At 40.4% G+C, this 13,582-nt stretch overlaps 1 protein-coding gene across 3 annotated transcripts in view; it reads right to left on the minus strand.

Moving 5' to 3' along the window:
• Positions 1-631: 631 nt before the first annotated feature.
• The window catches only part of arhgef12a (Rho guanine nucleotide exchange factor (GEF) 12a), a 41,624-nt gene continuing 28,673 nt past the window's right edge, over positions 632-13,582 (minus strand). For all 3 annotated transcript variants that reach the window (XM_062419801.1, XM_062419802.1, XM_062419800.1), the window contains 24 exons: positions 13,445-13,582; positions 13,300-13,332; positions 11,957-12,071; positions 11,760-11,865; positions 11,469-11,672; positions 11,247-11,385; positions 11,121-11,153; positions 10,856-11,007; positions 10,468-10,614; positions 10,070-10,155; positions 9,157-9,282; positions 8,784-8,898; positions 4,729-4,829; positions 4,433-4,510; positions 4,221-4,296; positions 3,927-4,094; positions 3,652-3,739; positions 3,483-3,560; positions 3,301-3,395; positions 2,980-3,174; positions 2,636-2,872; positions 2,246-2,475; positions 2,057-2,132; positions 632-1,942 (listed from right to left, as the gene is read on the minus strand). In XM_062419801.1, the coding sequence (XP_062275785.1) occupies positions 1,932-1,942; positions 2,057-2,132; positions 2,246-2,475; positions 2,636-2,872; positions 2,980-3,174; positions 3,301-3,395; positions 3,483-3,560; positions 3,652-3,739; positions 3,927-4,094; positions 4,221-4,296; positions 4,433-4,510; positions 4,729-4,829; positions 8,784-8,898; positions 9,157-9,282; positions 10,070-10,155; positions 10,468-10,614; positions 10,856-11,007; positions 11,121-11,153; positions 11,247-11,385; positions 11,469-11,672; positions 11,760-11,865; positions 11,957-12,071; positions 13,300-13,332; positions 13,445-13,582 (2,827 nt within the window). In that variant the 3' untranslated portion in view covers positions 632-1,931. The remainder of the gene's footprint in view (positions 1,943-2,056; positions 2,133-2,245; positions 2,476-2,635; positions 2,873-2,979; positions 3,175-3,300; positions 3,396-3,482; positions 3,561-3,651; positions 3,740-3,926; positions 4,095-4,220; positions 4,297-4,432; positions 4,511-4,728; positions 4,830-8,783; positions 8,899-9,156; positions 9,283-10,069; positions 10,156-10,467; positions 10,615-10,855; positions 11,008-11,120; positions 11,154-11,246; positions 11,386-11,468; positions 11,673-11,759; positions 11,866-11,956; positions 12,072-13,299; positions 13,333-13,444) is intronic.

Below are 13,582 nucleotides of genomic sequence, written 5' to 3' on the forward strand. Positions count from 1 at the left end.
ACAGGAACATAGAGAATAATCTTATGATAGATTATATTATTTTACAGATAGATTACATTATTGCACAACATAAAACCCTACAAGGAGATGTATGGAGGTAACATATAAGCACAGGAATCTGACAGATTTATACAATCCTTTACATGCAAGGACAAGAGGTCAGCACATGTAGTACAGGAAACATTATGACCTGTAGACAGTGGGTTGAAATATTCTGACAAATATCAGTGACTCTCTTCATTACAAGCTAGAATTCAACCAAGAGGAGAAAATAATGGTGTAAACAACCTATAATCTCTCTAATTTCTCTGTTATTGATAAAATAGTCATTGTAACAACAGGGTGTGTCAAAATTCAAGGATAGACCACTAACTGCAAATCCATCATTAGAATTGATCAGGTGTCCTTGAGGATCTTTTTTTAAAATCATGATTTAAGTGAGAAAAAAGGTCTTCCATCATTTCTCCATTACTGAGACTGTCATTTGATCAGTATTATACAAGTAAGATATTTAAGTGACCATCAATGTGGCAGCCTGAAATCATCAGGTTCAAACAGTACAAGGGCACTGTACCTAAAATCATATAGAAAAAATAGTCAGTGTTTCCTTTTTGAATGTGTCATGGCACAATTATTTATTAAAGTTATGCATAACCTTCCATCTTGATCATTGTACAGTATATGTTGAACTTCATGACATTATTAGAATATCAGGCAGTTAGATCAGCATCGCCAACAGAAGCAGAAAGAAGCAGCATGTCTGTCAGGAGCTGATACAGAAGAAGCATGACTGCTCCTTGTAGAAGAGGGGGAATCGGGGCAAGATACCCAAAGGCAGATGAGGAAGCATGACATATAGAGTGTGGGAGGGGATAAATAAGCATGAAAGCCACTGGGCTGTGAGGAAAAGGAGAAGGATGACACCCAAAAGTGTTCACAGGGAAAAAGGAGGGGGGAGAGTCACACGCAAAGGAGAAGAGGACCATAGTAGAGGCATAATACCCCTTACAGCGAGGAGGAGGAAGGATGAAGGAAGCAGCACGGAAATGCAACAGGACCAGATCAGAGCCTTCAGACTCTTCATTCTAGTTAACACCACACCTAGAATTGCATCTGAAATTCTAGACTTTAACACAATTCAAGAGTTTTTAAACACAATGGGAACTAGCCATCACCAGTGCAACTCTGGCCTCTATCAGTCTGAATATATTCCTGCCATTTCATCAGGGTAAGCTAGGCTAGCGTGCTCCTATGCTAGCGTGCACTCAACACTCACACTAACCCTGTGTGACAGAAGCAGGATAAGCAGCCAAAATGGCAACACCATGGCCAAAAAGCATGCAAGCATTGGGGAAAACACTTTTTAAAAAATGAAAAGAAAGAAAATAAATACATCTTGGGATAAAAAAAATCTTAATACATAATCTTAAAATTTTCCTTTTCTTGTTTTGTATGTTACTCATACAGTATATATATATATATATATATATATATATATATATATATATATATATATATATATGTGTATATACTTTATATACATATACATATATATATATACTGCTGACATATCTTTGTACATTTTGGTATAAGTTCTCTTTCTTGCAGGGAGTTCAGGGGAAAATGGGTGTTTGATGGTAGAGGGGTGAGGTTTTGGGGCAATCCCACTTCCCTGATTGCCTTGTGCTGATGGAGGATAGGGGGGGTTGCGGCATCACAAAGATGACTCCACCCTTCAAATGTTTCTGCTCACACTCAGTCTCTCATTCTCTGTGGCAACCGTGGGCGACTGCGATGGAAAAGGGGGCTCAGCATTGAGAGGACAAGCTTATAGGACGTCCAGAAAGTCCAGGACACAAGAAGTAGGAACAGACTACTAGTCGGTACTTCCTCTTTGGGACCAGAGCCAAAAGCTGCGGCGTGGACTTCCACTATCTTTTATCTGGGAAAATAATGGAGGTATACAATCAGATAAAGGACATATGTAGGAAGTGATTCATATATTAAGATCTACAGTCAGTGATTTGTAGCTGACACTGAGCATGAACTGAGCTACCTTTGTTTCCATCCGTGTCTGTGGCTGACCTCTCTGGCCTTTGGCGTATTAGATTATTGTACTTGGCTTCAACCTCCTGCAGGAAAGAAACAAATCGCTGTCAGATTAGGCAATAAAAATGACCACTGTGCATGCATATCATACTATTATTATACATAAGAGAGGTGAGGGTGCTTAATGATTAAATACCTTCAGATAGTTGAGGTTGGCCTGAAGGTTTCTAAGATGAGACAGCACTTGTCTGCTAAAAGAGGAGAGGCTGCCGGCATGTGACGTTGAAGAAAACCTCAAATTGATGCCAGAGTCGGCAGCGCAGCCCTGTGATGCACTCAGCTGCTTCCCTGTGGTTGATGCCAAGATGTCATCATCTGTGCTGCTCTCTCCTGGTCCACCGTAACCTTCCAGGACTAAATATCCTGCTGAGAGAATAAAAGGAGCAGCGGAAAGAAGTCAGGATCAGGAACAAACCACTCACAACTGTGGCTTACAATAAATAAATGTAAAAGACATGCTGTGAGTATTCATACATGTACTATAATGCCAAATGACAAATCAAATGTTCACACTGGACAGACTCACCATAATCTTCAGGAGAGTCAAAGAATCCGGTGTCCCCGGAGCCCAGGTCCTGAGCCAGGTCCTCTGTCTGGGAGCTGTTCCTCTCTGAGCCGTTGTGGACCATCACCCGTGCACGGTTGTCTACGGGAGTCCTCAGAGAGGTGGTCCTGAGAAGACGGGCCCCCGTAGAGCGCTTACTTCGCTCTCCAGCCTCCTGTGACATCAGCTGGGTCACCAACACCTGTTTTAATGCTGCCACTGAGGGATAGTAAAAATGTTTTTATTTGTAATTCTATCTGTGTACAGCTGACATTAATCCATCACATGTGTAGCTTGTGTATTTTACATGTCTGTTCTTTGCTTACATGTTTTCAGTGCTTCATCTGCTCTGGAGGGATACATGTTAAACGAGTCTCCTCTACCCTCCTCAGCCACTTGGTATGGAAGTTCTGGGTCCACAAAACCTTCCTCCTCCTCCTCTGCCTTCACTCCCTCAAATGGATTATTACCTGGTAGAGAGCTCTGCACCACATTTCTCGCAGCTGGACTGCTCTCTTTATCTGAGGAGGTATAATTACAGTTATCCGAGGAGCCATAATTACAGAAGCTTGAGTGGGATAGAATATTTAAGTAACCTGGAAGAGAAAAATCTAACAATAACTGAAGAAAAAACGGTCTCTGATTACCTGTGGACTGGGTGCTGCCAGTGGATGTTTGGTCAGCGTCTCTGCTGAGCCTAGAAACACCTGCTGTGATTATCTCCACACCATCTCTCTCCCCACTGGCACACAAGAAACAACTTACATTAGTTACACGCTCAAAGGCTGAGAATTTATCTGTTCTGATCAAAGATGATAAAGCAACATACTCAGTCTGAGGTAATGGTATGACGCTGTGAGGTTTGATTTTCATGGCATCAGCTCTCTGGGTGATTAGACGCTGCCACCTTGTGCGAGAATAAGAAAAACACATTATCAGCCTATTTAACAGCTGGCGCAATGGAAATTAAATGAATCAATCAGAAGATTTGGTCTCACGTTCTCTGATCTGAGACTGTGGGTGCCATCAGCTCATAGATTTGAGCTCCGTTGTCTGACATAGAAAGAACGAAGAAGGACTTGTTGTCTGGCAGAAGAGAGAGAGGACAGAAGCTTTGGGTTAGGATTAATCAATATTCAGTCCTGCATGCATGAAGCTAAACACTCATGATTGTACAGAAAGCTGTGAAGTTGCATTTTGACATTGATTGCATTGATTATTGTTTAACCAAAACAGATTTCACATGTTCATGAGACAGCAGGTGTTAACACACCTGTGGCCACAGAGCGAACCAGCACAGTGTTGAGTTTGATGATGGGGCTGAAGATATGTTTGGTGTCTGCGGTGCCGGCCAGGTTTTTGCTGTGACACTTCAGGATCAGACGTTCATCTTGTTTTTGTAACAGAACTAGGATGTCTTCCAGGAGGAGAGTGTACAACTCTGAAAGGAGACAGAAAGGACACTTGAATTCACTGTAATAACTAGACTGGTGGTCACCTGGGGGTGTTTAAAAGCTATATCAAGACTCAACAACAATCAAACTCTTATAATGTGCTGATTACAAACCAATTGTCTTGTCCTTGTTCACTTTCCATGACAGTGGTCCTTCATGCACCATAGTTTTCTTGGTTAGATCCAGGTTCTGATGGAGGTGCAACAGAGACAGCTTAGAAGTAATCACCACTTTTTTTCGACCTAGTGGATATTTCAATCAGCGTAGGTGTACGACCAGTGAATGTGCTTTAACTGAATGTAAAAGGGTCATGTGGATAAGTCACCTTGAGCTCCAGGATCATGGGGTTGTCTGTCTGCTTTAGAGAGGAGAGGTCTAATCTTCTCTGGTAGTCCTCCAACCTCTAGAGGAAGGACAGAGAAGAATGGAGACAGAGCAAGGGGATAAGAAAGCGCTCGTTAAAGTGAGGTCACTGTCTGGGGAGCAGAGGAGGGACGAGTGAAAAAATAAATTGTGGCTGAGCTGGGAAAAAAAAAGTAGGGACTTAGAATGAGGACTGAGATGAAGGAAGAAGAAAGCTAAGGATGGCATAAAATTGAAAGGAGATTTTAAACATCACACCTGCTTGTCCTCTGATTCCTTCACAGCCTGGTTGACGTGATTAAGGACCTTTCGACAACAGTCCGCAGCTTGCTTCACTTTGTCTTTCTCCACGGTGTTATCTGAAAGATATTAGGACACCAAATATGAAGGCCTCCCTATTTCTGCAGGGGGTTGTCCGGCAAATTGATAGTTCTTTCGTCCATTAACACACAATCGTTCTCATAAATTATGATAAAGCGGGGAGGCATTATGATCCCATAATAGCTGGTTATACTTTATCGTTAGTGCATTCGCCGTGTGAGTCCCAAACCCCAGCCAAGACTAAAATGATGGACCAAATAATGGGTGAGACATTTCCCCAAATTTGCACCACCGCTCCAGGACCATTAAAATGATAATCTCTCCATTTGTCTCTGTAATTCACTAATGGCTGGCATGTTGCCACACACAGTCTTGTTTAAGACTTCATTTGGTTCATTTTTATCTACTTTTCTTCTACCTCAAGAGTTGATTCACTGAGTTTCATTAATGAACTTTAATATACCACATTCAGGTTTGAACATGCAAACTGGGTATTAATCCTGTATTACACGTTTCCATAGTTACATGCAATATGAGTACATTAATTTCCATATTGAATTAATTGCTTCATAGAATGTAATTGTTCTGAAGATCACAGGAAAGAAAGGTTGAATACAAGGATTGAACTCTCATCAGGGAGGTCACATGCAGAGGTGCTGACATACAGTTGAGGACTTGTGTGCAAACAGTGGATGCACACACACTTCTATACATACTACCATCAGGGGTTTGCTTAAGTAGAAGAGTTCAACACATGCATGCTAGAAAACAAGATGGCGACCTCACAACAGCGAGGAGAAGAGATCCTTTGTTTGTCGTGTCTGGCTGAACAACAAGAAAAACTCAAGAGGAAAAAAGAAAACTAAAGAGAACAGGACCAAGGATGGTAAAAGCATGGCGTATGGGGTGCAATATGCCCCGGTCTATATATCCCTGCCTCTGCTGGGTTATTTTCATCCCTGGCAGGGACAAAAGTTGGTTTGTGTCTTTCAAATGTGCAAGATAATACTCGCTGTCCATTTAGTACATTTGCCATAAAAAATATGCAATATGGGGCATTTTTACACCAGTGTGAAAAATACAGGGAGGAGAAAATGCTAATATGTTATTTAGCACACGCATTGTGATTTACAAAACTGTAATTTTGGTAATTTTTGGTAATTTTGCTGACGGTAACTGGGTCTATAAATAAAACGTTTGAAGGGCAGCTATTAACCGGCTGTGCACTGTGCACAGATTATATCTGTTACTGTGGAGAGGAGGAGACAGAGGCACAATGACAGAATATGCAGATAACTGACTTTTTCCACCCATGTTAATATTTTTGGAGTGGAATATGTTTGGTTTTACTAACTATTTTTTGCCATATCTCAATATTCCACTAGAACCTCTAAATCCATGGGATCAATTTTCATTTTGCACTCGCGGGCTTTTCGCTCATCCAAACTCTCCATTAAGACACACAAAACCCTCATTTATATACTACTATCTGCAACTGTTGTCATATGCACAGTTATTTTTAGTAGATCACCCACAAAAAGCACGCTAACCGAACGTGCAATCAGTTACAATTTAGTACCATTTATTTTGGATCTTAGTATTTCAGGCCCTTAAAGTGTTGTGCGCTTAAGAGAATAACAAAATCATGATGTCACAGACAAAAGTGTCCATACTTTCACAATACTAGCGAGCCGATTCAATTCAGAATCAATTCTTGGTTGAATGAATAGAAAAGGGGGCACTATTTTCAGCCTCTTGCTCCAGTATACTGTGTATCAAACCAATTAACTGGTGTCCTTAGTCCACTGAAACACAATATGACAAATACCTGGAAATCAAGATAATTGCCCAAAAGTATTTTTATTTTAAAAGTTAACTGCATTAATTAATTAACTAATTAAATGAGAGTAACATGAGCATTAGAAAAACAGACTAAGCAGGAGGTGGAGTGCTCTGCTGTGTTAGTATCAACGTCATGTCTGTGGAGTGCAGACTCTCTGATGCACTGTTAGCTCTGGAGAAAGACATCACTGTCCAACACGCTGAGTGGGCGCAGAGTTGTTGTTCACTTCAGAGTTGGTTTAAGTTGTTTAATGCTGCAGTGTGTGCTGGTCAGTCCATCTCATTTGTTACTGCTGGAGTTTTCTACTCTGCTAACATCAGTCTATGAGTCCGGCAAAGGTAATTATTTAGTCATTAAATCAAAAAATGCTTGCACATGCTGCCATTTGTGAAGATTAATTTAAAAATAGCTCAAGTACATGCACGCTGTAGACTGAGTGCTTCACAGCCATCGGAGTTGAGTTCTGCCTTTTTTCCGTCAAAATCACATCATAATTTTCAACAAAGGCAGCGGACAAGGCACAAATTTTAAATGGATTAAAATATTCCTTCAAATGCAGTGGTCAAGTTCAAGTTCATAATAATTTTATAATTTGTTACTGTAACAGCTGCAATAACACACACACACACACACACACACACACACACACACACACACACACACACACACATATATATTTTAGGGATGCACCGAAATGAAAATTCTTGGCCGAAACCGAAAATGAGGAAACCAAGGCCGAAAACCGAAACACTGAAAGAAATTATTATGCCAATTATTAGTACCATTGCATTTATGGCTATGACTGTGTACTAACCTCACTAAAATCAAGGACTTGCAATTCAAAGAATAAATAAATTACAAAAGTATGAAAATATTTATTTTGCAATGACATTACAACAATGCATAATATATAATTAAATTAAGTTAAAAATAACACTTAGTGTTACACTTGGTGGAGGGTTGCGATCGGTATCGGCCTAATAAGCAGCAACACAGAGCTATAAGCACGCTTTACTCTCACCGAGCTGCATTTATAGTCACACACACACACATCTTCTACTGTGCTGTGCGCTTCTCCGTCTCCAAGCGGGTTCTCCGCATCCATCGTGAGCACTGCTTCAATCCCACATCCAAGTAATGATCTTTATAACGCGGATCAAGTACAGTCGCAATGAAGTGCAGAGGATCAAAATAGATATCAGTGAAACGTGTGCTCACAGACTCCAAGAGTGTACTACACTTTAGTGCTGCAATTAAAGGAATAAAGTCTGCTACAGATGCATCAGAGGAGCTGATCTCTTTAGTTAGCTGTTTCGGCCGTGTTGTTTCGGTGATAAAAGTATTTCGGCCGAAAACTGAAAATGCGCTTTTGGGCCATTTTCGGCCGAAGATTTTCGGTGGCCGAATTTTCGGTGCATCCCTAATATATATATATATTGTTTGCATAGGCCCAGTATGGTTCTGATTTATTTACATAAATAAAAATGTTTCCAAAAAATCCTTTCATCTGTTTTTTTCCCCCAAAAAATTGCACCCTCGGTACATATATACAACACACGAAACAAGTGTACTGGATTGCTGTTCTAGTGCATGCACAGTTAATGCAAATGCCATAAATGTTGGGTTGTGTGAGGGAACTGCCTGATATGGGCATCATGTGGATCCAGTAACCATGAATAGGTATTTAGACAGAAACATTTTAATTGTGTCTGTTAAAAGTAGATCCTTATTTCTCTCCATGCGTCTACATTAGTGATCAACTAAATATTTTTGACTGAATGGAACAGACTTTAAAGTGTTTGAGCGAGACAGCAGGAGAGAAATCAGTTTTTGTACCTTCATAAACTGTATGTGCTTTGTATCATTGGACAAATCGGTTCTGTGGCTCTGCCTGCAGGTGTCAGACATGATGCAAGTCCAGAGCCAAGGTGAGTTAATCAAAGTAACTAATATGCACATGCCAGATTTTTGTAGTTTTTGTAAGATCTTATTTTAAATCATTATTGCATGCAAGACCATACAAGCAGTAAATTATGGAGTAAATCTCGCTTTGAATCAGCCCCGTGTGTACATAAGCTGATTACCACATAAACAAATCATTGTCTGCTGTGATGAAGGAGCTTTGGTTGCTAAGTAAAGACTACAGCACCTGTGTACTTGGAGATGTTGTCTAGTAGCAGGGGATATTTGGTGAGCCTCAGCATCTCTACAGGAATGATGTCCTTAAGCTGCAGTCGGCGACACTGTCTGTTACTTTCTGCTTCCTGTAAAGCAAAAAAAAAGAAGAAATAAAATACCTCCTGGGTTCACTTAAGTAGTCACAAAACACCCCAAAATGTATCTTTAACAAGAATGAGTTACTGAACTAAAGATCTTTTTCTGCTGCATTTCTTAAATAAAACAGACACACACCCTGACTGAGTTTATCCTCAGTCAGTGCAGTTGCTGAAAAACACATAACATTTTCTACATCTTATAATAAGGAACTGTGTGTGCATTTTGTCTGTTGAGCTGATTATTACCTGGATGAAGGAAGTGAACCTCGAGTCTTTCTTCTGCTTGGTCTTGATGATCTCCAGAGCAAACGGCTGGTTACTGCAGAACGTCCCCACTGCCTGCTTGATCTTCTCCTCCTCTCCACCGCTGAACTGTAACCACCCAGCCCAGGACAGGAAAAGGACAGAGCAAAGATGGACAGAGACTATCAGTCACTGATGTGGGTCAGGGGTAGTTGCCATGGAAATGTCTTGTATTTAGTCACTACATTGAGCAGCAACGCCCAGAAGGGGGCCAGGCTTAAGCCCTGGTAGCAGAGACAGCTTAAGTTTAAGTGTGGACTAGATCAATGCTCAGACCCTCAGGGGAGCGTTTACCCTACTTATCCCCCACAGAGACATTTTAGACAAGGCTGCCTGCTGATATGTGGCTATCTCACATCTAATGTATCAGGCATTATATCGAGATGCAGAGATGTCAGGCGAATCTAGGGCATTGTTTGACATGACCATTTACTGACAAACAGGCTTCCATTTCACTCTCTGGTTTCCACTGCGATAACATTTCTAGTTGCTGAGGAGGGAAGCGTAGAGTTGTTTTTGGACCATGGTTAAGCTTTGTCTTTCAAGGTTTTGTTATGAGATTTTAGGATTTACTGTTAATTTCTCTTTACGTGTGAAAAATAACCCCTTCTTTATGACATATAACTATCTTCTTGTACATACAATGGGTCAAAATAAACTTATGTGAGACTGAGAAAAAGCAATCTCATGCAAACATCAACATTTTTTTCTTGCTATAAAGCAATTTCAAGCAACAGTTCAATTTATTTGCGCACAATATGCTTTTTTTCTACCACATCAGTCATCTTGAAATTTATTCAATATAAGAAAATGTTTGAAACAGGAAATAAAATTTCAGCCTGAGAATTGTACTCACCCAGGAGAGCAAGTCGTCTCCTATCTGATCAATTACTGAAGACTCATTTCTCTTCCGAACTGCTACCATTTGCTCCAGTATTGAAACTGAAATTTTAAAAAAGAGGCACCAATGGTCAGTATGTGTCTCTGGGTGCGTGTTTGTGTGTGTGTAAGATGATGATGATGATGATGATGATGATGATGAAGAATACAACATGAAATGGCTGGGTGCTATGCACAGTTAAATTCTGTTTTCTATCATTCTGTTGTATTTGTTTTGTTGTTGTTTTATATCAAACCTTTTTGTTTTACTGGTTCTTAATGATGGCTAGGCTGTCATATGAGATTTTGGGTTGTGTATATGTGTGTGTGTGTGTGTGTGTGTGTGTGTGTGTGTGCGTGCGTGCGTGCGTGTACCATGCAGCTGTAGAATCTCCTCCAGGTTGGTGAAGATGTTCTTAATGTCAGCAGGAGGCAGGATGGCCTCTTTAGATAGCTTCTGGTAGAAAACGTGATCCAGAACTCTCAGCATACGCACGTGTGCACGTTCTGTGTAAAATAGCTCTGCAGACACAATGCAAGGTATTCATTCAAGTTGGCAAGTCATTTGCACAACTCAATGTGAAGTACATCTGACAGTAACAAAAGAAAAGTTATGTCCCAGCAGATGCTGAGCTGCTGCACATCTCTCTCTATATATATTCTCTCTCTCCCAAGTATATTCTTGGGAGGTGAGCTTCGCTTTTTCTTAAAAAGATGCTATCATGCAATATCATACTCTGAAGTGGTAAACCATGTTTCTCACCATTGATGACTTCCTGTCTCTTGATTTCATGAGGCCTGAGACCTGCAAGGACCTCTCGCCCCACCAGCTGCTGCCAGTTTGGAGGGTCATGCTCCGAGTCTGTTCCCTGGTCGTCCTCACTCTGGACATCACCGGCACCCAGTCCCTCAAGCCTGGCCAAGACAGAAAGTTAACTTTACATCTGGCAAACAGAAATTTACTACTGCATATTACCACTTATTTTTTAAAGATGGATTCAAGTTAGAAATGTCAAATGGGCCCTCACCTTCTTATAGTCTTTGGTGTTCCCTCATGGGTTCTACAATAAATATTAAAAGATACATCAATAATAAGTAAGTATTCCTAATGTAAGGAAGTAAAAGTGTTGCTGCTAATTTGACTGTAACTGCACCTGTCACTTTCTCGGTCATCCTCCTGCAGTTGGTCTAGGCTGTATAGGTCTAAGTGCGAAACAGGGTGCTGCAACCCATCCAGAGGATCGGACTGAAGGCCGTCACTCAGTCTGGAGGGGCCTGAGGTCGGAGTCCCGCCTGAGAGACAAGCAAGAAGTTTAAAACCACTGCTTCCTCCTTTCACATAAATTTTACATGAATTCACTGGCTCAGTCGCTCACCTATATCAGCGTCTCTGCTAGCGTCTGAGCTATAGTTGGCGCTGTTTGGGGATGAGGTGTTGACAGATGTGGAGTGTACGAGCTCAGAGCCCTCGCTGGATTGGCTGCCTCTTAGACGACCAGCTTCCATGTGCTCACTCGCACCCAAGGTAGGCTGAGACAGCTGTTTCTGAGGCCGAGGGCGACCATCCAGAGCTTTACCCACTGAATATAAAGAGGAGTGGTGTCAGATTTTGAAAAAGCTTTAAAACTCGTCCAATTATTTTGTTTTGTTCAACAGTCCCAACTCACCTGATGCTGCTTCAACGCGGCTGGGCCTACGCTGAGGTCCAAGAATACTGGGAAATCTGGGTTTCTTCACCTTCTCTTCGCCTTCCTTTTCTGTCTTGATGCTTTTCTGTTTTTATCAAAAACAAAGGAAGGCAAAGTATCAAGTAACTGAAAAAGGGAGAGAGAGAAGGCCCATGGCACAAAGAGAAATTAAATACCTTAATTTTAGGAAGGAAGTTGATCCTGACTCGTTTAGACTCCAGACTGCGAGGTTCCTTGACCCTCACACCAAGGTGCTTCATGTATGTATAAATAACATACTGCATTGTAGTGCTAAATAGAAAAACAAAAGCGACAACACTTAAGCTTGGCTGCTCTTCTCTCAATTATAATCAAGAAAACAACAGAATGCTAAAATATGAAGAGAATAAGTGTCCATATTGTGGCTTGCACCATATGTCCCACCAGTCCTCCTTGTACAATTTCTACACAAACCATCTGGAGTATGCTACGACCATATGGCATTTCAAACAAGACTGTTTCAATCAGTCACACTTTTGAATTATTTAATATAAACATGCTGCATAAATTACATGTTTTCTTTAACACTACAACCACCAGGGCTCGTTATATAACTAAAACCGCCAACAGGAAAATTAACCTGTGCACCTAGCTTCAGGTTTTCTACTGCTAAAAAATGTACTCTGTCACTGTACTAAGGCATTGTCTTCAAAAAGCAATATTTAAAGTCACAAATTGAGTTTGTTTAATCATTATCTGTGTTTTGGTACTTATGTTAAACACACTTTGACCAAACATTTAGCACCATGACAATGTATTTTTCACTAACAACTTTCCTGCATTTCAGGCACTTGGTGAGGAGTTTTTAGCAGGTTATTCTCCTCTACTCGTTCTATAATTTAATTATGACAGATTACATACTATAAATGAATTTGGTTGCTTAGTAAACTTAAAGTGTTTGAAAGTTAACCACTTGAACATATATGCATTTCATATACAGAATAAATACACAGAACATTTTTCTTCACTATTTTTAACAATAGGGGGCACTATATGACATATGACATTTTAGTAAAAGTCAAAGAAGAGGGGCAACATGAATATTTTATTAAAACATAGTAACGGACAATTGAAAAACCACCATTTGTCCATTTGTAAAATGTGGGCTTGGATAACACCAATATGTTATATGTGTTTCCTAAATGTCAAAGACCATATTTAAGATCAAATTCATCAGAACTGAAATTACTTCAGCACAAGATTTTTGAATTGACCCATTCAATTATTAATTAAAAGTCTTGCAAAGTGTGATCTGACATTATTTAGATTTGAGATACGCACATCGCACCTCAACAGAGATTCTTTTAGAGAATTCTTTCTGTTCTAAGACACATTACAGACATAAACGTGATGAGGACAGATGATTAAAAGAACCTCTTGAACTCTGGAGTTCTTGCAGCTGTAAATGATCCGTCTTTACATGCTTTGAGATGCTTTTTATATCAATTAACCAGTTGCTGAACAATCTAAATTTTCTTACCATTTCTCTTCCTCTGTGGTCTGAGTAGTCACCCTATATACAATAAAAAGATGAACAATGTAAAAGTGGGCAGTAATGATTACAGAATTGAGATCTGAGCAGGATTGTCTGTATGCGTGTGTCTGTGTGTATGTGTGTTACTTACAGGACATCTTCTATCTTGGTGATGATATTTTCAGCATATGAGCGCTCACGTTCGAGTGTGACACGGTCTCTGACTCGCTCTTGGTCCAGTCTGGTCAACTCCACTTCAGCCACTGTTAGGCCCATACTGCGCTTCTGC

This window comes from Scomber scombrus, chromosome 5, assembly GCF_963691925.1.
Source record: "Scomber scombrus chromosome 5, fScoSco1.1, whole genome shotgun sequence".
Classification (NCBI taxonomy): Eukaryota; Metazoa; Chordata; class Actinopteri; order Scombriformes; family Scombridae; genus Scomber; species Scomber scombrus.